Genomic DNA, 26,694 nt, shown 5'->3' on the forward strand with positions numbered 1-26,694 from the left:
CCATTGCATCACTTGACATAATTACTGTAATTATGTTAATACTTCATAATCAACAGAACAGTACCTGTAATTTACCAAACAAAAAAGACATGAAAAGCTAAACCCACAAATGGAAGGGGATATGCTGCGAAGGATTTAATCCTCAGTGGAAGCGGTCAGAACTGGAATATCCTGGTTTAGCCATCAGATCCTCCCACACAGCATGGAGGCACTTCGCAAGGTGTTTTAAAAGGTACTAACGAGGGTAACACACCAAACTGTGAACAGGGTGTAAATGTTTAATACTCATCCATGAACTCTCACCTAGAAAAATCTGTGCAGTGCCCTTAACAAAGCTGCGTGACAGATACTTGAAAGAACAGAAAACTGAGAAACTCAGTGATCTGGAAATATTTTAACCCCTCTCCTATCTGCAGATGCCCAATATCAATCTCAAATCCCTTGTTGCTTCTTTGAAAGAAATACACGGTGCCCGACGCACCGGAGGGCAGTGTGTGTGCAGCTGGATCCTCTCCCTCTGCCTCATCCCCACATCTAGGGGTTTCTTTTTCCCTGTTTATCTTGGCCCGGGTAGTCTGGGTTTGGGGCTGATTCATCCTCTGCACTTCCCTCACATCCCGGAAGGCATTTCTTTGCTTCTGGTTTCTCACAGAAGGGTCTCTGCCACCAAGGGTTAAGTATCCAAAGTCAACTATGAGATAAACAGGAACATTAAACAAGACAAGGAGTTATCCAGAGTGGTCATTAAGTGTTGGAGAGTTTTACAAATAAGATCAAGTCCCGAGTGCTTCCTGGTAAGTGGAAACACAAAAAGGTTCCAGCAAAATTGTCACCCTCCGTCCATTCAGGATCCGTGCCCAGGTGTGGATCCTGCTGTGGGCAGAGGAACCCGCTGCAGCGAGGTGCACTGCTGGCACCCCGCTTGCCCGGGACAGGCACCCATGGGTTCCCGCAGCGCAGACGGAGCGGCCCGGTGACCTTCCCGGTCAAAGGAAACCCTTTGCTTTCACCGGGCATCACCCCTTCAGTGCACAGCCCGGAGCCGGCGGGGCAGGAGCGGGCACCCTGCGGCGGCGGGAGCGCTCCCGCCCCGGGCCAGGGCACCTGCAAGGGGCCGGCAGAGGCAGCGGCGGCGCCTGGCGGCGGGCGGGCCGGGCCGTGCCCGCGGGGTAGCGGCGGCTCCCGATCCGGCGCCGCGTTTTGCTCGCGCAGCAAGTGCCGGCCCCGCCAGCGGACAGAGGGAGGGAGGGAGGGGTGTGGGGAGGGAGGAGCCGGCTCTCTGCGGGCGGCTCGGGGAGGCAGGGCCGCTCCCCGCCCCTCAGCTGGGAGCCCGCAGCGAGCTGGTGCAAACTTCAGAGCCAGAGCGGCGCAGCGCGGAGCCGGGCATGGGGTAGCCGCTCCGCCCTGCTGCGCTCCCCGCCATGTAGGCGAGTTCCCGGGCGCTGCGCGCATCGCTCCGCGCCGCCTGCATCGCGTTCGCACCGGCCCGGGGGGTGGCGGCGGGGGGGACCATGCGGAGCGTCCCGGCCGCCGGGCTCCTGCCGCTGCTCCTGGGGCTGCGGCTGCTGCTGGGCGGCGGCGCCGCGGCTCAGTACTCCAGCGACCTGTGCAACTGGAAGGGGAGGTGAGGCGGGACCCCGCCGGGATGGGGAGGGAGGGAGGAAGCGGGAGCTGCCACGACCATCCCCGCCCCATCGGGGGAAGAAGTTGGTGCCGAAAACAAAAGGGAGAGCCCTCCCGCTGCAGAGCGGCGCAGGGCGCTGCGGTGCCCGGCCGGGGCTCGGGGATGGGGGCGGCAGAAGGCGGAGAGCCGGGGCTGCGGGGCGGCTCTGCCTCCCTCCCCTGCCGGGAGCCGGCGCCTCTCGGCGGGCTCGCCGCGAAGAGGGATGGAGGGGCCAGGGCGGGCTGGGCTCCCCTGTGCCCGGCAGCGCGGTTCGGTGGGCTGTGGAGGAGGAGGAGGGCGGTGCCGTGTCTGCCACGGAGAAGTTTCTCCCTGCGACCATCTTCTCCGTGGCCCCCAGCGCTCCGCGGCGGCGGCCGCGCCCGGGGGTTCAGCGGGGCCGGGATGGCTCCGGCCGCACCGCGCTCGGGGCAGCCCCGGCTGTCTCCCCCGGCTTCTCCCGCAGCCGCTGGGACCGGCCCCGGGATGCCGTGCACCTGCGGAGCGCTCCCGCCGCGCCGAGGGCGGCCCTGCCCGGGGCTGAGCGCCCTTCCCGGCCCTGCCCGGGGCTGAGCGCCCTTCCCGGCCCGGCTCCCCCCTCCCGGCACTTCGCACTCAGCCGCGCCGCAACCCCCGGGGTCACTCCCGGGAAGTTCTCCCGCTCTTCGTCCCGCGGAGATGATGATGATGACGACGAGCCCTGGGAGCAGGGGCTGGCGCGGCGGCCTCGCTCCTGATTTATTCTAATTGCGCTAGCTGTGAAAGCTCTCCAGTTCTCAAGTGTTTATCTCCCGAATTATCTTTCCTTTGATTGCTTGTAATAAGTTTAACGTGTGTGGTTGGGTCTGTGACCTCCTCCACCGTTCATAGTTTTAAAAAGCAACGCTGCTAATAAGTGTTGCTGGATCAGGCTTTCTGTCGGCTGGAAGATAATTACTTGGAGAGTAAAATGTCCTTACTTGAATATTCTGCACAAATCTGACTTTCTTTAAAATAAAAGTTTGGCCAGCTTGTATCGGTGGGGTATTTTGGAGCAGGGGGAATTCAAAGTGTGGAAACAGCTGGATTGGCTTTAAACATAGTAATTTATTTTCTGTTGATGTCTGAAACATACAGGTGCTTGATATTTACTTTTTTATGAACTTTTTTTGACTTTTGACAACTCATGCGTAGTTAATCCCCGTGAATCCACTTGAAGGCAAGTCTGTTTGATAGGGACCAAACCTATTAGTTCTGTGGCAAACACTTGGTTGTGTCATTTTGCTTTACCAACCTTCCCCCACCAAAGCTGTACCTGCTTGTGTCCCTAAGCATCCCTACCTGCATGTACTTACTGGGACCTTACTGCACGGTACCGCAGCATCTTTTTTTAAAGGACCTATGACAAACCCCTGTAATCTTATCCTGTTTGGTTCTTGTTTTTGTCCTGTTTTCTCAGAGCAAGCAGTGACTACCCACGTCACCTGAGCAGGGCTGCAATAAGCAATGCCTTGGGTACCAACTAGGGGGATGATGCTTGGTGGCGGGGGGGAAGTGAAATATCATTTCCTGTAACTGAGTTTGGGGCGAACTGGTGAAGCAAGCTTGGACTCACTCGCCTGTTGTTGCTCTGGGGAGCCAAAGTGGTGACAGGTCCGTGACGATGCTGTTGGGCTCACAGGGAAGGTGGATCTACCTTCTGGCACACACAGTTCAGTCCGGGTGGTTTCACTTGAGTGAGAGAGTCCAGGTGGGCAGGAGTCTTGTGGCGGATAAGGTAAACCAGGCTGGCTTTGACCTTACTGGTAGCAAACGGGTGTCATCAGAAATGCTGGCAGTCCTAAGGCCATTAAATATAATCCGCTTTGTCCTAAAAGACGAGCAGTTAGGAAGGAAAGGTAATTTGATGTACAAGTAAATACCATCTAATTAAATATTTCAGTGTGGATACTAATAGCTATATGGGTCAGAAAGGACTTTTTATGTGGAATATGTTTTTAAGTCATGTGATGTTTTTTACTTTAATTTTGAAAAATCTGGAGGCTTGGATGCCAAACTGTAATCTTTCTTCCCATGGAGAAGTTCTAGGTTGTCTTGTGCAGGCAGATTTGAGAGGCTAGTAGTGATCTCTACAGTAAACCTCAAAGTGCTTTCTCACCTTTATATACATGTCTTTATTAAAAGCAGTGATCTTAGAAGTAGAATATTCTGGATATGATTTTTTTTCTCCTATTAACTTGCGGAGAAGTGATGAGCTTATATCCCTGAGCAGTATGAAGAGCTTCAGTAGGATTCCTATAGATATCCCTCATGCTTCAAGGGAAATGTGATGCAATGCACAACTTGACACCTGCAGATTAAGTACCCTCAGTAGGCCATAGCAGCATCTTAATAAATAGCTTGGCAGAGAGCTTCCAGGAAAGCTTTGTCCAGAAGAAAGCAGAAACTTCACTATGGTGTGTGTCTGGCTATTACTCTTGCTGTAACTTCAGGTTTTTGTATTGCAATGACCTCTCAATGCTTTGAGCAAAAGTGTTTCGGTGACTTGCTGAGAATATGCTGGTCTGATGTTTTTGACCGTAGGCTGTAGGAGCAAGAATTCAGCTTTGATGTGGCTGCGTAATGTCCATTGATCTTGCCCTCTGCACTGATGGATGCTCTGGGCAAGTCTCAATGCTCTCCAGCTTGTCATCCTTAATTAGATACCCCAAATTAGGAGCAAAAGTTTCCTGTGTTCGCTGAGGAGTCCTGGGAGGACATGGGTGTTTCTAGGGCTCTTCAGAGCATCTAGTAATGAATAATTAAAATAAATAGCTAAAGTAAATAGTGTGAATATTCCTCCTGCTCCCTTTTTCTTTGAATAACACCTGTTGCATGTTGGAGCACAATAGCTTACTGCACTGATACAGCGACAGATCTTTCAGGGCAGACAGAGAGGGTGGCTGAAACCAGAAAGGGAGAAGAGTGAGGAGACAAATGCAGTGGTTCAGGGTGTCCTCATGGATTGATATGAGGAAGTAGTACTTGCTGTAGAAATAGGTCCCAATAAACCGCACACATTTGAAAGGGAGGATGGGTGGTTCATCCATCACTGTAACCATGAAACACCTGCCCTCTCTCGTCCCCATATACTTAAAAAAAGCCCCAAACAAACAAACAACTCAAATGAGCTTGGGGGGGGAAAAAAAAAGGCTTCTGGACCTCCATTAGTTTGTGGACATGATGTGTCTGATGACTGGCTAGTGAGAACATGACATTAAACAATCTCTCAATGTGATGACATGTCATTTTGACAGAAAGCAAAGCGACAGGTTTTACAGGATGATGGTGGTTGCTGTTAGGTAATGTGAGCAGGTATTTTGAAATCTGCTTAACTTTTGAGTCATCCTTTAATATAAGGCTTAATGCATACAGGTACTTGTGCTTGATGTATCTGTCTAATGGCATCACTCTTGCCTGTGGGATATAATTGACTTTCAGAAGATAATTTCAGAGTCCACCCTGTTTTTTGTTTGAACAGCATGAATGTTTGAACAAAATGAATGTTAAGGCTTTTTTCTCTGGCAGAAATTCACTGCCTCAGTGTTGTTGGGATCACTTGCAAAAGCAGTTTCACTGCATGAGTTCAGAGTTTTGCCCCTGGTATCTTCCTTCTGTTTAAACACTCAAGCTTCAGGGTGGAATTTGCCAGTGTAAGTCCTGCAAAACCTTTACAGCTTTTTTTTGGTGTCTTGAGTAATAACAAGTGATGTGTAAGGGTAGTTTTTTGCCCCTTTGCTGAGGGTTAAGCTTTACACTCTTTAATTTTACTTATTCACTGCTTGCACATAAACGGACTCCTGTGTTTTCTGTTGAGTGGCATCATGTGCATGCTGTGGTGAAAACTGATTTTGTGAACCAGATGTGGATTTACAGTCAACTTGAAATATCCCATTGAAAGTTCAGTTTCCTGAATGTGTTAAGTACTACTGAATTTGAGGGCAAGAGACTAAAGGTCAAAAACTTGTCCCTCTTTTCTCCTCATCTGTGTTCTTGATGTGGCTTTCAAGATTATTCAAAAGCACATGTTTGCAGGCACTATTGTTATTAAATATGCCTTATTTTGCTGAGCTTCCTCATGTAACCTCTATCAAGTGGGTCACACTGACACTCACAATAATGAGTCACGTCAACAGTAAATGCAAACCATATGGGTTTTTTTCCCTTCTTTTATACATGGCTTCTTGTTACTTTCTAAATGCTGGCTTGAATTTAAACCCTCTTCAGCACCTGAATATAACTTTGGGGTGGGGAACTGTGTATTTGGAGGTTTCTGTTGAGAAACCAGAACTTGATGTCATTACTTGCACTATAATAAAATAGGTTATTTGCCACAGGTTTCCTGTGTAACCTCAGACGAATCACTTAATACTTTTTCATTATTTTTTCCCTGTCTCGGTTCATCTGCCTGCAAATGGGAATGTTGTGAAGCTTCTCTCAAGTACTGCAAAGCAGACCCGTGAGATGTATTCAAGGGTCTCATTTTAGGTGGTGCTCGCCAGGCACAGAATAAAAGATGCTGATGTTTGGGAACTAGGAGGAGAAACAAGCTTGGTGGTGAAGTGATTTGCTCATACTCACATAATAGGTTTGTGACAGGACAGGGACTGTAATAAACCAGGCGTCCTACAACTTTTTCTTTTAACTGGAGTGCCTCCAGCATGCAATGTCGTATTAGCACTTTGAGTCACTCTGGGTGAAGAACCTGTGGGGTTGGTCCAGCATCAGTGACAGGCAGCAAAGGTTGGTTAGAGCTGTCCCCACTTTAAGCAACGGACAAGCAAGTTGTGAGGATTTACTAGTCATCCTGCTTGTGCATAGCAGTTTGCTCTCCTTTTGCTGCAGTTGGCCCTGGGATCCCCATGTGATTCTCCTGACCCATCTCTGTGGTCACTGGCCCTCGAAACAGCTGTTGGAGTGTTAATTTTTTGTCATGGTGTTGGCTAAGGACATGGGACTGGTGGTGGCCTTGTATCCCAGTGATAGTAACTGGCTGCGTGTTCTGGTTTTTGCTGAACACCCATAGCTGTGTGTCTGCTCGTAGCTGGGCAGTGAAGTGATAAGCTACGCTTAAATCTCATGTTGGGGAGAATTGGGGAACATAGTACATGTACTGAAGAAGGCAGCATAGTTCAATACTTCCCCAGCTACCACTGGAGAGTGTGATGTCTTCTCTCTCTACCTCCCAGTTTGCAGATTTGGGCTGCCCAGCTGGGGCAGAGGGTATCAGTATCACCCAGAGCATCCCTTTGCTCCAGTTCACAGGGTGAGTTTGGCATCCCTCCCAGTTTCAGATCCATTGGGAATATAGACTTGGAAGGGGAACAAAGTACTCGAAAAAAAGGTGGAGTCCGATCTGCAAGGCTGGAGAACATGCTGGTTTAAGCCACCAGGAAGGGAGTTCAAGTGTACGTGTTTTACTTAGTATGCGCCAAGTCATTTGCCACAGCTCTGCTGATGGGCAGTAACTGAGGCTGTAGTAATTTAATTGCTTTTGATCATGTGCTTATATCCTATTTAATTTTGAAGTCAATTACTGGTGGTTTGACTTTTTCTTTTGGGAGATGGTTTAAAATTGTCTCATAATATTAAGGTTGCAGTCTTGCAAGAGACAAGCACTTCTGACCGCTGCTGAGCTGGATGGGCTAGTAACACCATCACAGGCTTCCTGCTTTTGTTGATGTGGATCTCTGAAGGTTTGAGGTTATGACAGTCACGTTACCAGCTCTGTCATTTCTCTAACTTTCTCTTTCTTTCTTCCCCCAGTGGTTTAACTCACGAGTCTCACAAGAAGGATGTTGAACAGGTCTACCTCCGCTGTTCAGAAGGGTCAATAGAGTGGATGTATCCCACGGGAGCACTCATAGTCAACCTGCGACCCAACACTTCACCTGCCTCTTACAAACATTTGACTGTTTGCATAAAGCCCTTCAAGGACTCTGCAGGAGCAAATATTTATTTGGAAAAAACTGGAGAACTGAAACTCTTGGTTCGAGATGGAGATCGCAGCCCCGGTAAAGTGTATTGCTTTGGCTATGATCAGGGAGGGCTGTTCATTGAGGCCACTCCTCAGCAGGACATTAGCAGGAAGATTACAGGCTTCCAGTACGAATTGATGAGCAAGGGGATAGCATCTGATTTGCACACAGTTTCTGGTGAGTTCTGGGATATTGGTCGGATTTTCACATATTGTATTGGATGCATAACAGATGGCAGAGTGAGGGAGTGGGAAAGTGGTTGGGTCTGAATTTCATGTGCTTTTAAGGACATGTTTTATAAACAGGCTATTGAGGAAGAATTGATTGTTTTGGTTTGTTTTTGTTGTTGATGTAGTTTTTTGGGAGCTGGTAGCATAGGCTGAATTCCAAGTGATTTGTTAAGGGCTACGTTGTGAATGATTCTCCCCTTGCCGGCGCGGGGTGAATCACAGGAGCTGGCCTTACCCTATAGTGAACTCCAGCGTGAACTGGCCTTCCAAGCCTTGCCGTAACAGTTTTCTAACTACTTTTTAACTCAGTTTTTAAGACCCTGCTGCATGTTTGGAATAACAAACATTTAAACAAGGAGGAGCTCCTTTTCCATGTTTGCTTTTTTTTTTTTTTTTCCCCTCTGCAACTACGGCTACTTGCTGACCTAATTATTGCATTTCTGTTTTCTGTTTTGTTTTGTTTTTAAACAAGGAAAATGGTGTGTTCCCTTCTCAGCTCTGCTTGCTACACTCTCTTGAGCATTACTGTGCCATGGCAGAGCTCTTCAACACCATGACAATACTCTTACAGTGCCGGTGTTGTCTTCTCTCTCAGCCATGATGAAAAGCAAGTTTTGCAGGGAGGAGTTTTACACCATCGGAAAGCTTGTAGGAATAGGGAGTAGGCAAACTGAAAGAGCTTACAAGCCTGTAAAGTCTGATAATAAATAGCAAGCTAAATACCATTTGGAAACAATAGCTCTAGGTGTAACCTAATTATGCTAATAAATGAGACAGTCTGAGAAGAAAAACTAGCACTTGTGAAGGATAACGGGGGGGGAAGGGGAAATTCTGTTTAGGTGGGTGGTATCTGGTTCATGCATCTCCTCCATTCAGAATTGCCTCTAGCTTTTATCCCCAAAACTAAGGAGAGGAGGTTTCCAGAGCAGCCTGAGGAATAGCAGATCTAGGGTAGTTTGTCCCAAATGAGGTTTCGCGGTTTAGGGATTTTAAGTGGGGAGGCCATGGTTGCAAACAGATTTCTCTTCCGAAACGGCAGGAGCGAAGGCAGCCCCGCAGCAGCCGAGCAGAGTCCTCAGAGCACCCGGGAGATGACTCGGCCCAGGGTACAACCCGATGTGAAAGCAGCCTGAGACGCCCTGCGTAGGCTGCCCAGATTCTGCGGCAGTGATGCCATATGCTTTGCCTGAGATGCTGCTTGATAAGCAGTGGCGTGGCTAGTTAAACTGCAGCTGTATCTTCTTCACGGCATCCCTCGTCCTTGTTTGGGATAAGTGGTTGCAGAACTGGTGTCTCCTCCCCTCCCCTGGCTCCCTTCCACAACAGGACTCTGGATTTATGTGTTTATATATTTGTACATAGTCACCGCCCTGCTGGCGTTTAGATGGTGGCACACCAGTTCAGATGTGGCTTTTTTTTTTCTGTGCAGACCTTAGCTGGGCTGAGATGAACAGCTCTTAGCAGGAGGGCTGAGGGCTAATGCAGTAACCCCAGTAACTGATAGATGGCGTGTTTGCCATTAAAACAAAAAACCCCTGTCAACACAAATATTCAAATATTTAAGTTGCCTTCTTTGCTCTTGCTGTGTTTGCAAGTTGTAGCTTAACATCGAGGATTCTGCATTTTAAGCAGACTTCTCTGCTTCGGCATCGTACAACTGCGGCAAAAGAAGTAGGGGATCTGCTGCAGAGCTGTTTTTCCAATAAGATCATTCCTGCAAAGATGAATACGCTGTGCAGAATGTCAGCTATGTAGTACAATTCCATTGCAGAAGACATTAAATACATTGTTTAATCAGTTATTTGGAGAATGTTCCCAGATTCAGTGCTTCTTTCTTTGACAGGCTGTGAGAATGGAGACGCAGGCAGGCTAGTGATAAGCAAGTCACTTAAACTTACCAAGAAAAGTCCTACGCTTTTTGGAAAAGAAAAAAAAAAAGAAATTGCTTTTGCATATAAGTTAAATAATATGTGAGAAATAATGGTAATCGCTGCTGGTTTTAGTTTGCACGTAGATATGGTTTCTGCCGAGCTTTGCTAAAATGAAGAGGACTTGCTGCTGGCACACTTAACATCACAAACCGGCACAAACTGCTGTGTTTTTACAAAGAAGGGCTCTTCGTTCCACATAAAATCTTGGAGATTTTTAAAGCTGATGGGAGTTTTCTTCAGAGACTTTCAGAAGTCAAACTGAGGAGTGAATCCAATTACAGCCTTCCTCTTTGACAGGCATATTAAATGACTTTTTCTGTGGCTGCTGTATTTTCAGCTGTAACAGACACTGGTTGGATTTCAGAGCTGTCTTATAAAACAATGTGGTGGGCTATCTGCTTCACGCTCCAAGTGTCTTGTTTGGACAGAAGCAGCTTTTTAATAGTTCATCAGCAGAGCCTTCAGGGCAAACTAGGGATCTCTATTGTATTTTAAATTATTTCTCTTGCCTGTTTTTGGATCTCCAGACTCTGGGGAGGGGGGCGGGTGAAAACACGATGAAAATGCCATACATGACTCTTTCCACTACTCAGTCAGATGAGCACTTTTATTCTCCTATAAATATCTATATGTCTGGGGAAACTGCCAAATAGCTGCCTTGTGAGGCTTCTATAGAGCAATATATTTGGGGCTCTTTGCAGTTCATGGGCGTCCTTTCTTCTGGAGCTGCTTCTAGTTTTTCTATGAAACCTCCAAATACCCTTTACTGAGCTATTTATTTGGAGGGGAAGTTCACAATCAATTGGCTGAAATCACTGGCGACTTCTTCATCGGAGAGGAGGCCCAAGCCAGAGGCAAGCGCTGACCTTAAAGGAGCTGAAAACTGGATTCGAGGTTCTGTATTTCTCTCCAAACATACTTCTGGCCCTTGGTCACAGACTTGGCTGCTGCACACAGGAAAAACAAGCGAGCTGCCATTGGAGGGAGCTGAGCAGAGAGCCCAGAGGTGTGAAGGGATGACAGAGACGCGCGAGGTGTTGCAGACGGGGCTGAGATGTGCTGGCAGAGCCAGGCAGGGCACCTCACACGCAGAGCTTCATCTGATGGCGAGGGACTGAAAATCCCAAATATCGCAGTATTTTCTTCAATTGCAGAGCGGGGGAGATGATGATCATAAAAAACCCAGGTGTGGGGCTCAGCGATCCAGCCCTTTCCTTGTGCAATAACTACTCGCTAACAACTTCTCTCCGCTCTCCCTGTGTTTGTTTCCTGGTGATAATTATTGTACTCTGCCCTTGAGTTTACTCTCGCTTCCTAACCTGGCATCCCAGCTCTGATTAAAGAGTATAAGTCATCTGTTTAATACTTTAATGACCTGTTGTGTCCTCGGAGTCCTGACATTGCAGGGTGCATCAACAAATCAGCAATGCTTGGCAGGGTGCCTGTGGTTTAATTAGAAAACCTCAAGTTTTATTAGTTTACAGTCATTCTTTCCCACTTAATCAGAATCTAGCAAATAATTCAGTAGAAAACACACAGAGGTTCTGAATTGGCCTTTTCCTTTTCTTGGGAAGGTTGAATGACACAGTGTAGTCTTGAAATTTTTCAGATTTGGGGGTTTTAACCCTTTTCTTGGCTCTGAGTCTGCTCTATTGTATTATCTTAAGGCTTCCCTAACTGTATCAACTATTTGTAGTATACTGATAGGTTTTAATTCAGAATGCTGAAATTTGTACCGGATTGAGATATTTGTTATACACTGTTTTAGTTCAGATTGCTGAAATTTGGTATGAGATGGTTTTTACTGGGATAGTAACCAGAGGGGGGGAAAAAAAAAAAGAAGGCATTTCTGGGGCTTTGTAGTTTCTTAAGCTGGGAGGAGGTGCAAAGGCAGCGTTTGTCACCTTTTTATGTGAGCAGTCCCTAAGAAGGCTCACCTTGACAATTCAGACATCTTGATGGTTGCATTCTCCTCTTGATACCAAAGTCATGGGTGACTAAAGTGCTTTTGATTTCAGATTAGGTTTTGAATTGGATCCCTCTGTCATTCCCATCCACACCAATGGTCCATTAGCTTCAGCTCGTGCTGGTGGTGAGGCTCTGAAGCCTTGGTGTTTGCCCAACTGAAGAACTGAGGCACTGTGACATTTTGGCCCAAGGCCATTTGAGAAGCAGCAGAACTTGTTTAAGTTGTTGAATTCTCTTGATTCTAATCTCTTCTGCTTGTGGTGGAGGAAAATACACTGGGTTTCTGCTATACTGGCAAGTAGATGGAGGTTTTGGCAAAAGTGTTGTTTGGCCATATAGTTCCTAGAAGTTTTCTGACGACGTTGACCCACACGAGTCTCAGCTGTAGAGGAGCGTGTGCCTGGCCTAGGCCTGCCTTGCACTGCAGCAAGCTGCTTGGATTAAATTCCTGTGAAAACTGTGAAGGTCCCTTGAGAGTGATTTGCTTTTTAAGTTCTTCAGCTTCTGCTCAACGAATCTGAAACAAGAATCTGTAGGTTTGACCAAATGTTTTGGAGAGGAAGGTCAATACTCTTCCCCCCGCTCCCACCAAATGACCTTTATTTTGTTGCCTAAAGTCTGTGTTTCAAGAGTGTCACATCTGAGCTCTGGATCCAGCTTTATGTAAGCTGTGTAGTTCGCTTTTCCCATTGCACGCTCATGGTGATGTCTATAATTTGGTTGTTAGAGCTCACGAGGTAAATTGGAAGCCCTTTCATTACTCACCCACTTATGTGTAGTAAAGAAGTCAAACTTTAACAAAAATGTCCCTTTATCTTGATGGCATCTACTGACTGAATGCAGGTTCCAGTAACTCTTTTCTACGTTTTCTTTATTAATGCTGGGTACCTGGCTGAGAATATTAATAGGTAGGAGGTACAGCGTTCAAGCGAGTATCTGAAAAACAAGGCAAAACTGGATAAATCCAGTTAACTAATTAAGAACTGTATTCAGGTATTTCCTGTATGCTGTTAATTCACTGGCCTGAGAAAACAGATTGGAAATTAAGAAAGCTCTTAAGTATTTGGGCCATGCCAGTGTTCTACTAACAAATGGCTTTCTGAAGCCATTTCTTAACTTTTGCTCTTTAATGCAGTGGGGCTTTGGCAGAGGTGGGGCACCAATCTGCCACCTCTGCAGGAATTCTCCCAGAGCGCTGCCGTTGTCACAGCTTGTGGGCTCCTGATCTCATGTTTTCCTCTGGTTTCTCCCAAATATCTAGTATTTTTTTTTTCTTCTTGGAGCCTGCACGCGCTGCTAAGCTTTGTAGCCTGAAGCAGCAGATGTGCTGGTGTATTTTTCGCTTCTTAACGGAGCGAAAACATTCTCTTTTTTTCGTTCCAGAGGCCGGCGAGCGGGAAGCCGTGGCTGGCGTGTGCCCGCTCCCTGCCAAGGTATTCGCAATATGGAAATTGTGGTCAGGTTGTCGCTGGCGTTAGCAGAAGAGGGGATGGAAAGAAGGACTTGGAACACTTAAATTGAAAGTACCCGCGACCTTTATGCTTAGCGCAGGTTCTGCCTGAGTCATTGTGACCATCCGAGATGTTGGCACCGCGCTGCGTGGCTGGGATGTGTGTCCCATACTCCCCGTCAGATGAGAAAAACAGCTTGCTTTGTCTTTTTTTCCCCCCAGTTTCTGCACAGGATAAAACTCTCCTACCTGTTGGGGTTAAGCTGTGTTGGGGGAAAAAGTGAACCTGAGTGGGGTCTGGTTTGATTAGCGTGGAAGAACGGAATTGATTTCTCACTCCTCCCGGCAGGATTTGCTGGTGAAATGTGTAACGAGCAGCAAAGCAAAGTCCTGGGGTCTGGGCTGTAACCCTGAGCACACATTGTCCAGGTGGCCCGTAAGGTGGACTCACTGATCAGCTAAAGGTTTGCTGTTGTTTGATATGTTTTGTCTCTCTCTAAAAGGTCAGCAGCAAGTTTTAAGAGAAAACCACCAGAAAACAGCCTTAAATGCAGTTCAAAATACTCTTCAGTTAGAGGCCTTATAGGGGACCATTTTGACACTCGTGCTTTAGGACACGTTATTTTCTGAACAGTCTGTGTGCTCACCCTCCTTGTAGGAAGTTTTTCCATAGTAACTTTCATGGCTTTTCCCCTAGTAAATGATGATACAAAACCAGACACAGAGTAACCTTTTACAAAAGAGTAAACAGCATTCCCTAACCCTGTATGTATTTGAAAAAGCACATTTCAAGATAGTTTTTGTGGGCATAGCACTGAAGTGGGTGTCATGGACCAATATCTACATTGATCAGGCTGGCTGCTGTATAACGGAGCCTGGAGTGGGATTAATTTTAAAGAGGTAGAAACCTGCTCTGATTGTTCACATACCTAAAGTGTTCAGACTTGCAGCAGATGATTGACCTGGGGGAGAGTTTGAGAGCAAAGTTTTTGGGTTTCTTCGTGTGTGAACTGATTTTAAAGTGCAGTTCTGATGCTCAGGGAACGCATATGCTCTTACATGTTCTTAAATTGAGCAGGGGTGATGTTTTCAGGATCTGAGCTTCAATAAGGTGAAAAACTTCGAACTGAGAAGTCTTCACCTAAAAAAAAAAATACTAAAATTGGAAGGATGCCCTAATTTAATCTCTCCTTCCCCCAAGAAAATGGACTTGACAGCAGTCTCCTCTGACCCCGCTCGTCCTTTGATGTTGCCAGGACAGTAGCTGGTTTTGCAGTGGGCAGAGGAGGTGACAATGGAGCTGCAGTGATAAATACACAGCTGCAGGGGAGAGGGGGTAAGAAAATAGCCTATTTTTGCTAGACTGGCCACGAATGCCGTTAGCTTATTTCTCAACTCAGTGGGCAGTCAAAACCAATAAGCAATCAGGTGTATTGTCCGGGCAGCTGGGGCTCTGCTTTGCTCTGACCTTTATGTACTGCAGGAGATAGTCCCACAAACAGATTTGCAATCCAACCGAGTTGCTTGGCAGTCTTTAATAATGCTCTGTGCTTGCTCTGCAAAACTGTTTAGTTTGCTAATTCCTGAGGCTGTAGTTAAAGAAGGGATGGGAGGGCGGGGGAACCGCATTCTTCTTCCCGCCCCCCACCTTCCCCGAGGAATAAAAAACTTATGGAGACGTGGACCAAATTTTTCCAGTGTTAGGGCCTTGATTTGCAGGACAAAAAATCTCTTTCACCTTAATCTGTTGTAGAAACCAGAAAATATACACTGTAATATTGCAAAGATACTGGGAAGTCACTCTGGACCCAAAGTCTGCTAAGTCTGACCCTGGGAGGTTTAATACTGGGACAAAAAGCTGCTGACATATGATGTGCAGCTTTGATCCAGCAGTAACTTCTGCTGCTGATTCAAATTTGTGGCAGAATTTTTTTTGTATGGGTTGTACGGTCACCTCCTCGGGTATCTTTCTGCACTACTCTCACTCTCATATGGGATTTGGGCGCTGAGGAAAAGGTCCAGGCTTATGTAGAACCGCCAAGTGTATATATTTTAAAGCTTTTCCTGTTACAAATGGAAAACCCTTAGTAACTTTTTTTTGGGTTAACGGATCAACGTTATAACATTGAAGATCTCGCTGTGTGAGATGTAGCCCTTTCACAGGCCTCAAGAATAGGCTGATTAAATAAGCACGGTTTTAAAATGAAAACTGCCCTTGTTCCTTCAGAGCTCTCCCACATACCAAAAAGAATTTGATTTCTAGAAATAGGAAGGAGAAGGGCCTGTGTGGATGTGAGTGCACATGTGCTACTTTTTTTTTTTTTTTTTTTAGGACTCACTTAATCTTTGATCTGTCATTATTCCACTCTCAGGGTTTAACTTTAACCAGCCACTTGTTACTTAATTCTATTCCCCTGCCCCGCAGGGGGCATTAACGGCCCATTCTGAAGAGGAGGGTGGTGGGGTGGGAGGAAGGCTCTGTGTTCCTGGCGGGGACCCAGCCTGGCAGTGGGTGCTGGCTCCGGTTTCTCCCATTGCCCTGCCAGCGCCAGAGGGACACTCCGGCACCGGGGCTGAAAAACACCTTCCTTTTGCATTTTCTGCCTTGCAAGCACTGCCTGACATCTCAGCTGAGGGCTTTGTTAGCTGTCAGAGACACAACCCAACAAGACATCAAAACATTCGTTATAATTTTATGTTTTCCTGGATCTGATCGGTGTGTGCTTTTACAAGGCTTTGGCAGCACATTTTCTTTAGAAGAAAAAAGAAATATTTTCTGAGTGATTTTTAGGAGGGGATGAGCCAAGCCATGAATCTTTCTGGGTTTTGAGTCAGTAGAAATATTTGCTGTGGTGCAGCGGGCGGGCAGTGCGGAGGTGCAGTGGGGCAGCAGGAGGGAGGTTCTGCCCCAGCCCGTTCTCTGCTGCCAGGTCGGAGGGGACCAGAGTTGTCCCTCAACCCTCCGGAGTCACCTCCAACTTCCAGGAACTCGTTCATCCTCGTGCCTGCCCAGCGCCTCCCATTCCTCATCCCCCTTGGACAGCAGCGGTGGGTTCAAGGAAAGAGAGAGGTATTTTCTGAGAGATAAACAAATAGATACATTTTTAAATGGGTTTATATTGCTGTCTTGTGCACATATAGCAGGAGCAATTCCCAGCATTTATCTTGCTGTCTGCTTTTCTCTTCAATTGCAGTTGGGAAGGGAAGAGAGAAAGCAAAGAAATGGCAGATGATTACAAATGCTGCGTGGACTAGTACAGTTGGAGAAACACTTTTTGCTTGCTGGTCTCTCTCTTTTTGCTGCAACTCAGACAGAAGGAATTTAACTGAAAATTTTATCTGCTGAGTAGGGCTTTTTGGATGCAATACATTGCAGGCTTGACTGTAACTGAGGTTTTTTCTAGGGCTGGTGATGCAACAGGTAGGTGTAGGAGCTCATCAGGGACTTGGCACCCATTCTGTTACCGTCCCGTCGCTGCCCACCCCGGCACAGTCCCGCACCACACTTTGCCAGGGCAGCACGGGAGCTTAAACCCCAAGCACGGCTCTGTGAACCTGCCCCGGGACCAGGGGTGGTGACGGAGACTGAACTGCAGCTCTTGGCCGCATACGGCAGGAGGGAGCGAGGGGGACGGTGTTTGGAACAGGCATTATTTTTTCCTGATGGAGCAATAGGCAACCCAGAGGAGGTGGGGCGGAAAGAATTGTCTCGAAGATATGGCACATAATTTCTGCTATGTTGATGCAACTCATGTATGGCCCTGGAGGTAGACCTTAATAGTGTCGAGTGCTGCTGGAATCAAAACTGCTCTGTGTTTTTTTTCTTTTTTTTTTTTTTTTTTTTTAAACAAATGGCTGTGTTTCTAGCTGACCTTTGAGCTTGTTTGTAAGGATGGGTGCTGCATCTTGGAACAGCAAAAAGGCATTGACTCTGCAATCCCAGAGGATCCTTACGTGCTCTGTAGCTGCTGAGCCAAGTTTCATTTTGAAAGCTCTTGCAAATGGAGCTTGCCCAGTACCAAATCTCTTCCTCACACTGTTTACATAAGTGGTCTTCTTTGATACTTAAGGACTTTAATAACCTCTTGGAAGACATTTCTGTGAAAAGATAAATTTCTAGCTCATGGTCTCTTGTCTTAACATTTCTCAGAACACAAAGGTTATCACATCTCTAATGGTGACGTTTACAATATGCTTTTTTAATTCTTTCTTTGCAGGAAGGAAGTGGTATTAACTCAATTCTCTTGGCACAATCCATGCCATGGCATACGAAAGTCTGCATTTCATTAACCTTATTTGCAGGTTTAAGTTGTTCTTGGCCAGTGTCTATTATTTTCTGAGTTACTTCTAAAAACTTGTGCGTATGTGCAAGTTGAACTGAATGTTAAAAATGAGCTAAGGCTAGGAACTGGATTTTTGACTGGATTTCTTTTCTGAAGAAGTAAAATCACCAACATCCCTGCTTCACATGAAGAAGTCAGGGGAGAATGTCCATTGCAGCATCATGATTTTGGTCCAGCTGCTGAATCACCATCTTGTCCTGTGCCAAATCTTGGCTGTAGAAGAAAGGAGCCTTTGAGTTTTTTATCTTTGCTCATGATCCTTGTTCTGAGCTGTCTTTTCTGCTCAGCACAGGGGCTCAGATTAACCTTCTAGCAAATGTGGGGATGAATTCTTCGGCCTTCATAAGAGCACTAAACTCTCTCAGTATGTTTTTCATAGCATTAACCTTCTTTCCATTGAAGAAGCACAATTCCTTCGACTCCTGTGTCCAAGGCTTAGTGAACCAAGGGGCTGGGAGCAGCTTAAGTCCAGCTCTCGCATTTGCTCCCTGACTTGGCATTTTCCTACTGAAACGCTGGAAAAAGTGCAGTGCTTGCAGAAAACCATGTAATCCTATCCCATCCAAAGACAGGAAGAACTTGTAAAACAAAAGAACGATGAGAGAGCTCCTCTGTGCGTCGTGACTGGGTGTCAGGAGCTTCCAGCCCAGCTGTGGAGATGCTCTGTGTCATCTGGCTGCGTTTTCCCTCCCTGCGTGGCCGCAGGTGTGATGTTAAGTGCAGGTGTGCTGGATGCAGCTCTGCCGGCCTGAGCTCCCAGCCAGCGTGTTCATTTTAAATTCGAGATGCACTGACGTGCAGATGGCATTGATGTAGTTTAGTTGGTGTTTCGGCGTGGGGGTTGTGAGTGTTTTGAGGTTGAATGTTATTTTGGCTTGCTCAGGAAGAGCTTTCTGAGGGGGTGAGGGAAGTTGAAGGTATATCTAGAAGGGAGATGACTAGTCAAATCCTGGTAAACCAGAGTGGTTGTCAAATTCTTGTCCACTTCCACTGCAAAGGAGCACGTCTTTTTATTTGAGATATGAGCTGTAAGAGGTTTTTTTCATGGCAGAAGTCGTGCCTCTTCAGGGAGGAAGCCTAGGCAAACTTAGGAAGAAATAATTACAAGGATTTATTCTACTTTTTAATTAATTAAAGTAGGATCAGGGCAAGATCTTTTTTTTTTCTCACTCATATGATGCTTGCCCTTAAACTCTTGTCTCCCACCTAAACCAGTGATCCAGTAATCAGTTGAGACATAGTCATTTCTGCTCAGGACTCAGAAAAATGACTGAGAAATGCACCATCATTGGAGAAACCACATCTCTATTTTTATAATCTGCTCTCGGAAGTCTGCACTCCGTGTTTCCAGGAAGGAGACTCATCTTGTGATGCCCTTTCCAGTATGGTTGCAATTACAGAGCTGCCAGCAAGAATTTGAAGGGTGTGGGTGGGTTTTTTTGTTCCATATGAACTAATGCTGGTGTCAGGTCTGCTGTGGCCCCACACCGGTACAGCTTGAGGTGCTGCACTACAGGCTGGCTTAGCTTAAATCAGCCTGGTCTGCGACAAGACCCATTTGAATGTCTTCTGTTCAGCATGCAAGAGAAAAGACTACTTGTTTTAATCAAAAGATTTAAACCTAGAACTAACAGAAAATAATGCTCCAGCCCCGCCTGGGCCTCCTCAGTAGCTTTTGATACTTAAAAGGTCTGAACGCTCTTCAAAGGATTATTCAGAAATACGAACGTGTGGGTGATGTATGCCACGGAAACTGGAAGCGCAGATAAACCAGCGCGATGTTTCCCTCCCCCGCCATCCACACCTCTACCACACTGCACGCGTGTACGAGCTTCTTCATAAAACCAAAGGGTATTCCTCGGTAAAGCGGTTTTCTGCAATTGCTTTGTGTTGAACATTTTCACTTCTGCTTAAAGGGTGTCTCTCTTCCTGTGCGCGCTGCCGGAGCAGCGACGTGTGTTCAGCAGAGCCTGCTCAGAATCGTAGGGTGGATGGAGAAGGGCTTTTGGGCTCAGTAAGTGAAGCTTTGGGACAGTGTGTAAAGACCTACAGCCCGGCTCATCTAGTCTTCTTGATAGCTATGAGGCTGTGGAGTGTGTTGAGAAAATTCAGGACAGAAAGAGGAGACTTATATATGGGTTGGAAGCTGGTTTTGGGGTAAGGTAAGGTCAGTCGGACTCATGGGTGGCTATTGAAACACAAATGTCTCAAAAGAAGATCAGGCCCATTCATGTGGTTTCTGTGACGGCTGCAGCCAGAGCCAGCACGTCTCACTTTGAATGCGTCCTGCAGGGAGCTGTCATCGTAAACCATGACGATGGCCCTTCAAATAACCCCCATTTCCTATTTTCAGAGGATAGAAGGGTTGTGTGCGAATGTCACAAACCAAAGGAGGAAGGACTGGAGTCGTGTGTGTGTTGTGAGAGAGGATGGCAGCACCTACCCACAGCTCTTGAGGCAGAGGAGACTCATGCTAAATTTCAGCACTAAAGGTGTGCTTCAATCCATCCCCGATATTGGAGGAGATCTTTTCTAGACAACTCAACACCTTGGTGCTGGCTGAGCTGGGGACCTTCTGGAGCTCACAGCATCTCCTCGGGGCATGTCCCTCTCTCTTCTGAGTGTTCCTGCCTCCCCATGGAGAGGACCAGCAACGCGTTTGACAAAGCTGTTGGCCAACAAGTGCAGTCTATTGTTAGTATCACCACGTCCTCCTCGGTAACATCAGGTTCAGAGGGCAAATCGCTCAAAGCAGCTGGGACATGACTGCTGGCTTGTGAGGAATGATGTAATTACATCTCCCTCTGCGGGGAGGTGAATAGAGAGGCCTTTGGAGGGACTGGGCTGGCGGGGTGGAGGGAGAGGGCTGCCTCAGGTTACTTCAGGTCAGGATACTGTCAAAATCCATCAAAGGCATTCCCAGGAGACTCGGCAGCCGACGTGCACAATGCAGGCTTTATGCCACCGCCGGTGGAGCTGAGTTATAGGCATCTGGGCTTTAGAGGGCTTCAATAAAACATTGCTTTTCTCTCCTTTTTTTCCTCCCCCTTCCCCTGCTGCTGTATGAATTAAGGCTCTTTGGCTTATCGAGTTTAAAGGAATTAGAGCAGCTGACGTTGATACTGTTGTCGTTGCAAGTTCATAGACTTGCTTTTGGACGCGAGAACCTGGGCAGCCCTTGAGACATCCCCAGGGAGTCGGGCGTCTGGCAAACACAGCCGTCTTGTTTAGAACCCGGGCCCGTTTTTCCAGAAAGTGAACATCTTCACCTGCTGTGCAGGCGTGCAGTGCTTTTTTTGCTTTTCTTTTTTTTTTAGTTATAAGGTTGCTTCCCATTTCAGCCTGAGGTGTGTGTGTCGTTTTGACCTACCGAGGCAGGAAAACACCTGCCGCCCGATCCCGGAGTGAACGAGGGCTGAGCTGCCACTAAAATCACCAACTTGTGGCATAAACACACAGATTCCTTATTGACTGTGATTCAAAAGAAAGTGTAGGCATCACCTCCTCCTACGGATTTTGGGGTTTTTATGAGGCTTTACAGGAATGAAGCTTTGGTTGTAGCGAGTGAATGTTATTTGCTTTTTAATGGCCCATTTACCTCGGCAGTAATCCTTCACAACTCGCTTTCCATCTGTGCTTGCATACCTTGTTTTTGCCACTTGCAAGATGTATTTGATACTCTGTGAATGCAGATGTGGGAGTTGTTCCACAGAAGAGGATTTCTGTTCTTCATATGTCTGGTGTTGCAGTGATGGGTGGGGGTAAATGGTTGTTAAATAAGCTTGCATGTCACCAAACTGCTGTGAGTCAGCATGGATCTGAAGTAGGTTTTCAGTAATGATCTAGTGTGAGCAACGCTGAGCACTTTTAATTTCCTTTTGCATTTAAAAAGGATGCAGGATTTTGCCTAGAGTCCACGATTAGAATGATTTGGTTCTGTGTATACGTGGAGATTTGTTCATTTGATTTATTACAGTGTCAGTCTATTTAAATGGAAGGAACCACTTTTAAAGTAGCTTGTTTTTAATCTTTAATGCAACAGCTTGTGTTGCATTCCTTTTGAGAACAAAAATGGCTTAGTCATTTTTTTTAAGTTTTCTGATGGTGTTGGATGAACTACAGAGATGTCTGGTCTAAACCAAGACTGTTTTCACTCAGACTTAAAAAGGCCGAGATGCTATTTTATTATTAGATCTTTGCAGAACAAAATATCTGAAATCCGGTGTCTGAAATCCAGCTGTGGATTTTGAGGATGTCCATCAGCTGTGCTTTGTTTTGGAGTTTCTGCCCATGTGAAAATGCTGTAGGATTTGCTTAGCTTCCCTCCATTTGGTTTATCTAACTCGGGTTGTGATTTGGGCAGAGGGGCATTTGCCCTGGATAAATTTGGTAGGTGCCATGAATGAGACAACTCCATGGTAGGATGTTATGTGACTAACAGATGAAACTTGGATGTTTGGTCTAGCCACTAATCAAAATCTCTTGAGTCTAAAAGTTAAAATATCTTTAAACTGAATGTATTATAATACTCCAATTATGTCCAGGCTTTTGCTAGCTCTGTATTTCTCGTTATATTAAACAGTTTCCAAACTTTTCCAAAAAAGAAAGCTGAAATGGTATGTGAGGGAAAGAAGGCTAGTAAAGGCTGACTTATTTCTAAAGGCCCTGGAGGCATTCAGACTCAAATAAATAGAAATGCCTGATTGATTCAGATGCTTTAATAAAACTATTTTGCCTATTCCTTGTCTCTTCTTTTGGATCTTTTAAATCTTCTTGAATTATTCCTTCAAATATCCCTGCTCAGAAATGTGCATTTTACATTCTCTTTAATCCTATTAAACAGTGTGTTACACTGTGTATTAATCATCTGACTGGAGCAAATTTAGTGGATTTGGTTCAATAATCCTTCTTTCTGGATCACCGCCTTTCCGGGACCTTGGAAAAAAGAAGAGATTTGTCGTGTCTTCTGTTCAAGAATGGCTTGTGCCATCTAGCAGAGGAAGGCTAATAGCTGAGCATCGTGAGCATCGGCTACACGTTGTCTAGGCCAGCTTAAATGTACTTCTTAGTGCAAAGGATAAACTCCTCCGGGAAGCGGGCGGGGATGAAAGGAAGGGTGTGACTATTTGGGAATCTGGTCACTAAGTGTTTTCAGATGTCGAGGCTCAAAAACTAAAGTTTTTGGGGGTGGCGAGAAGCGGGGTAGCCTCTGCTTGGGGTTTGATCGTGGGCTGGCCGATGAAAGCAGCGGTAGCTTCCTCTCCAGCGTGGGCCCCGCTTGGCCGGAGTCTTTGCCCGAACTAATCCAGGCAGAGCTACGCGCTCGATGGGGTTTCATTTTTCTGACTGATGTGTAAGTGCCGCTTGAAGATGACATCGAGTGAAAGACATGGGCTCTGATCCTTGGGCCACCAGTGGACAGACTTAATTAGCATCACCAGGCAGGGCAGACCCCGATAGTAAGCAAATTCCTGAGCTCAACAGGGTATTATAGAAACATCTGTACCGCAACTACAGCACCTTCTCCTCAGAAATCGCTGGCTGAGTACAAAGAGGAGCCACATTCTTGCATTGATTAGATTAGTGCAGATATCCAAATGTTTCCAGCAGTACAGGAAATGGTCTTTGTGCTGCTTGAGCTCTGACAGATACCGGCTCGAGTTTCCGCTTTGCCTCGATGCTTTGCCTCGACGCCCTCAAACACATGGGCTGGGGTTTTTTTCCTCCTCTCTTTGCCTCCCCCACTCTGTAACCTCCTGGATCTTTGATGTGGTGATAGACTAAATGGCTTGTGAGGTAGCCCAGCAACACTTGCTAGAAATTGTAAGAAAGAAGCTTTGCCATTAGAGTTTAAAAGGCATATGATCTTCAAAGCCTTTTTGAGAGCTTTGAATTTACAGCAGAGCACACTGCAAATGCACCCAGTATCAGAACATATTTTGTATAAGCACGGCGAGTGTGTGTGGTGGTTGCTGGATGATACACCCCAGCAGGAGTGTTAAAGAGAGCCATATTCTTACTTAAATAAAAAATCTCATGGGGACAGGGTTACCCTCCATTTCTTGTAGCGTCATTGATGCCTGACAGGTCTTTGGACCACTTGTCCCCATGTTTTGTGTGTGTGTTCCATTTTTGGTTAATTTAAATACTGATTTGTTTATTTACTATGGTCTGGTCCTTTGCTAATTCTGACCCTTTCTCTCCAGCCCCCTGCCGACCATGCAGTGACACAGAGGTCCTGTTGGCTGTCTGCACTAGTGATTTTGGTGAGTTGTTGCTTCCTCCCTCCCTTCTCCCCTTGGCTGGCTCACGTGGATGTGACATCCAGAAACACTGATGAGCACCTGTTTACTCTTGGCAACTTCCACCAGCAGTAAATGTGGTCTACGGGGGCTCTGTGCATAGTGTGAAGAACCTCAAAACCATGGTGCCCAGCTGGCACTTCCCTGGGGTGGCTAGAGAATGACCCAGCAACCACAATAGAAGTTCAAAGACTTGGGTGCATCCAGGAGAGGACTTTACTTGCTGTCCTAAAACGGACTGTTGACGAAGACCAAAAGTTTCAATAATTCTCCGTGCTTCCCTTTTTAAAAGGGGAAGTTAATATTAGCTGGTATCTGTAATAGCTGCAGAAGAGAAAGTATGTTGTCAGGGAGCATTAAGCACGTATCTTGTTGTTAGAATTCTTTATCATGATTGATGCTGTTTTCCTGATGTAATTATTTTTGTGTTTAAATTTAATATGTGGGTGCCCTTTACTGGAGATGTTGCAAATATGAACTGTGACAAATACAAATATATGCTACTGATATAAACTTAACTCTAAAAATAACAAAGGCCCAGAACGGAGGCTGCTGTAGTGAAATCAGTTCCCCTTGAACTGCCTGGTTGCATGAGGCTGAGTTTGGACCTGGTTCTTCCAGAGGGGTTTTGGGTAACTCTTCCTTATGTCCTTTTCCTGTTTCCAGTGATCAGAGGCTCCATTCAAGATGTAACGAATGAGGCAGAAGAGCAAGAATCCATAATTCACGTCGGTGTCAACAAACTGTACAGGCAGAAGAGTAAAGTCTTTCAGCTCACAGGGGAGAGTGGGAACTGGCGAGGACAAATAAAGACCCCGCTGGAGTGTGGGGTGAAACCAGGAGACGGAGATTTCCTTTTCACGGGACGCATGCACTTTGGGGAGGCCAGGCTAGGCTGTGCCCCTCGTTTTAAAGACTTCCAAAGGATGTACAAAGAGGCAAAAGACAAAGGGCTAAACCCATGTGAAATTGGCCCAGATTGAAATCCCCTGTTTGGCTGAAGATCGCTTTTTAGCGTTTGGCCAGGAATATTTCCTGGCTGCGGCAAGAACCCCGAACACAAACGGTAACTGAGAGCACAGACAGACCCGGAGTGCAGGCTGAGACCCGCAGGACACGTCTGCAGCTGGCAGACTGATGGAAGCAACAGAGGTACGAGCTCAGAAGGCTGCCAAGCAAGCAAGGCTGGATTTTTAACCAATCTTGTCCTTACGAATTAAGTTATTATATTTTTTTAGTGACTTCCTTAGGAAAACAAACAAAGAAAACTCCCATGTCTTAATAAAAATCCCAAATGAAAGCCAACATGCCTTTGTATCTTTTTAATACTAATTTTTAAAAATGTCTTAAGCTGATGTAGCATTTGGTATGGCGTATTCTGTATAAATGGCCAAGAATGTGATAGAGCACGGTAAAACATCTTAACATTGATGCTTTGTAAAAAGCTTGGTGTACAATTCAAAGTTGTTTCTTATGACAGAAATTTATGGAGCCAAACTCTCGTGTGTGTGTTCTTTTTTTTTATTTGAAAGAATGTACAATCGCCGCCTGCAATTTTTTGTCCAGGCTGGCAAATTCTTTCCATTCCAGAGAAATAAAGGTCCCTGGATTTGACACATGCTGTTTAAAATCTTTGGTTTTTTTCTTCTCCATAAGGCTGATCTTGCCGAGTCCAGATGTGCTCGTAGATCAGTTCTGGGCTGCTCACTTATTTTGTGGCTTCTCTGAGCAGAAACAGAGTTCCTGTGAGGCATTGGGAACCGCAGCGTTTTTCAAAGGGGAAGCAGGAGCTATTTTTGGAGATTTTTAGACACGTGTCCAGGCAAAGCCCTAAGTGTTCTTCTCTCTGATGCCTATGGGGTTATTTTGGGAACGGCTCCAATGAGCAGGCTGCCCCATCGTCTTTAGCTTGAAGCTTTCTAATTGTGCTGGCTGGTAGCTCGGCGCAAGGTGGATGTTCATGCATGCAAGTCCTGGGGGGACAGACCAGGCCACCTTGTGAAAAATAAGCACTTTAATAAGGATGAGCCACTTCTGCAGGTCGTGTCCCCTGGCAGGTACAGGAGCTCTCCCTCCTTGGTCAGTCGTCTTGTTCCCCAAAACATGCAATGCATCATTTTAATGGCACCTTTGCAAGCATTTTTAGCCTCTTGCCCGTGTTCATTCTTTGGTGCTTTCTACTGCCCTAACTTTTATTTTAGGCTATCAGGTTCTTTAAGTAAAAAGTAAAGTTTCCACTTAGTGACTTTTTTTGCCTCATCCCTCGCGTCTCCTTCACGTAATTGTTTCTGAGGCTCAGGGAGGGTGTCTGGAGTGACTCAGGGTGGTTCTCTCGGGTGGATGCAGAAGTTCTAAGATGGGTGGGACAGAGATGTCCCATGAGATTTACTGGGGTTAAAAAAAACGGAGTTGTACCAAAATATTGGCCTGAGGTGGGACCAAAATCCCTCTGAAAGTATTTCTGTAGACTTCTCTCAGTAAGATTCATTCTGTGGGCCTGTTGGAGAAGGGGAGTTTCTTTTAGCTGTGCTAAGATGACCCTGAGAGGCTCCAGGAGACTGTGACTGTTTCTGCAAAGACCTCTGAACCCCATTTAGCACCTGTCTATCTGCTGCTTTGGCCCCAGCTGCCTTCCAGCCTCCTGTAAGCAAAGCACCAAAACCAACATCCTATTCTGCATGGTTCAAGGTTCCCCCTGTCCTACGTTGAGTTTTAAAATAAATGGGCCAGGACCGGTGGAGGGCAGGGAATGGTTCACTCTGTCTTCAGCCTGCCCAAACCCCGCTCCTGCGGCATTGCTTCTATTTCCAGGGA

General features: G+C 46.3%; 1 protein-coding gene across 1 annotated transcript; it reads left to right on the forward strand.

The window, feature by feature from the left end:
• The first annotated feature begins 1,338 nt into the window (after window positions 1-1,338).
• On the forward strand, window positions 1,339-25,180 carry METRNL (meteorin like, glial cell differentiation regulator). The gene is made up of 4 exons (XM_065647764.1): window positions 1,339-1,624; window positions 7,445-7,833; window positions 23,785-23,844; window positions 24,547-25,180. The coding sequence occupies exons 1-4, from the start codon at window positions 1,512-1,514 to the stop codon at window positions 24,861-24,863; spliced, it is 879 nt and encodes a 292-aa protein (XP_065503836.1). The 5' UTR covers window positions 1,339-1,511; the 3' UTR covers window positions 24,864-25,180.
• Window positions 25,181-26,694: the final 1,514 nt, after the last annotated feature.

Source organism: Caloenas nicobarica, chromosome 18 (assembly GCF_036013445.1).
Source record: "Caloenas nicobarica isolate bCalNic1 chromosome 18, bCalNic1.hap1, whole genome shotgun sequence".
NCBI classification, from domain to species: Eukaryota; Metazoa; Chordata; class Aves; order Columbiformes; family Columbidae; genus Caloenas; species Caloenas nicobarica.

Bases quoted from the DNA above. Each gene is read 5' to 3' on its own strand.
- METRNL (XM_065647764.1), top strand. From the start codon at position 1,512: ATGCGGAGCGTCCCGGCCGCCGGGCTCCTGCCGCTGCTCCTGGGGCTG. The intron at 7,834-23,784 runs GTGAGTTCTGGG...CTTTCTCTCCAG, and splicing joins TGATTTGCACACAGTTTCTG to CCCCCTGCCGACCATGCAGT. The intron at 23,845-24,546 runs GTGAGTTGTTGC...TCCTGTTTCCAG, and splicing joins TGTCTGCACTAGTGATTTTG to TGATCAGAGGCTCCATTCAA.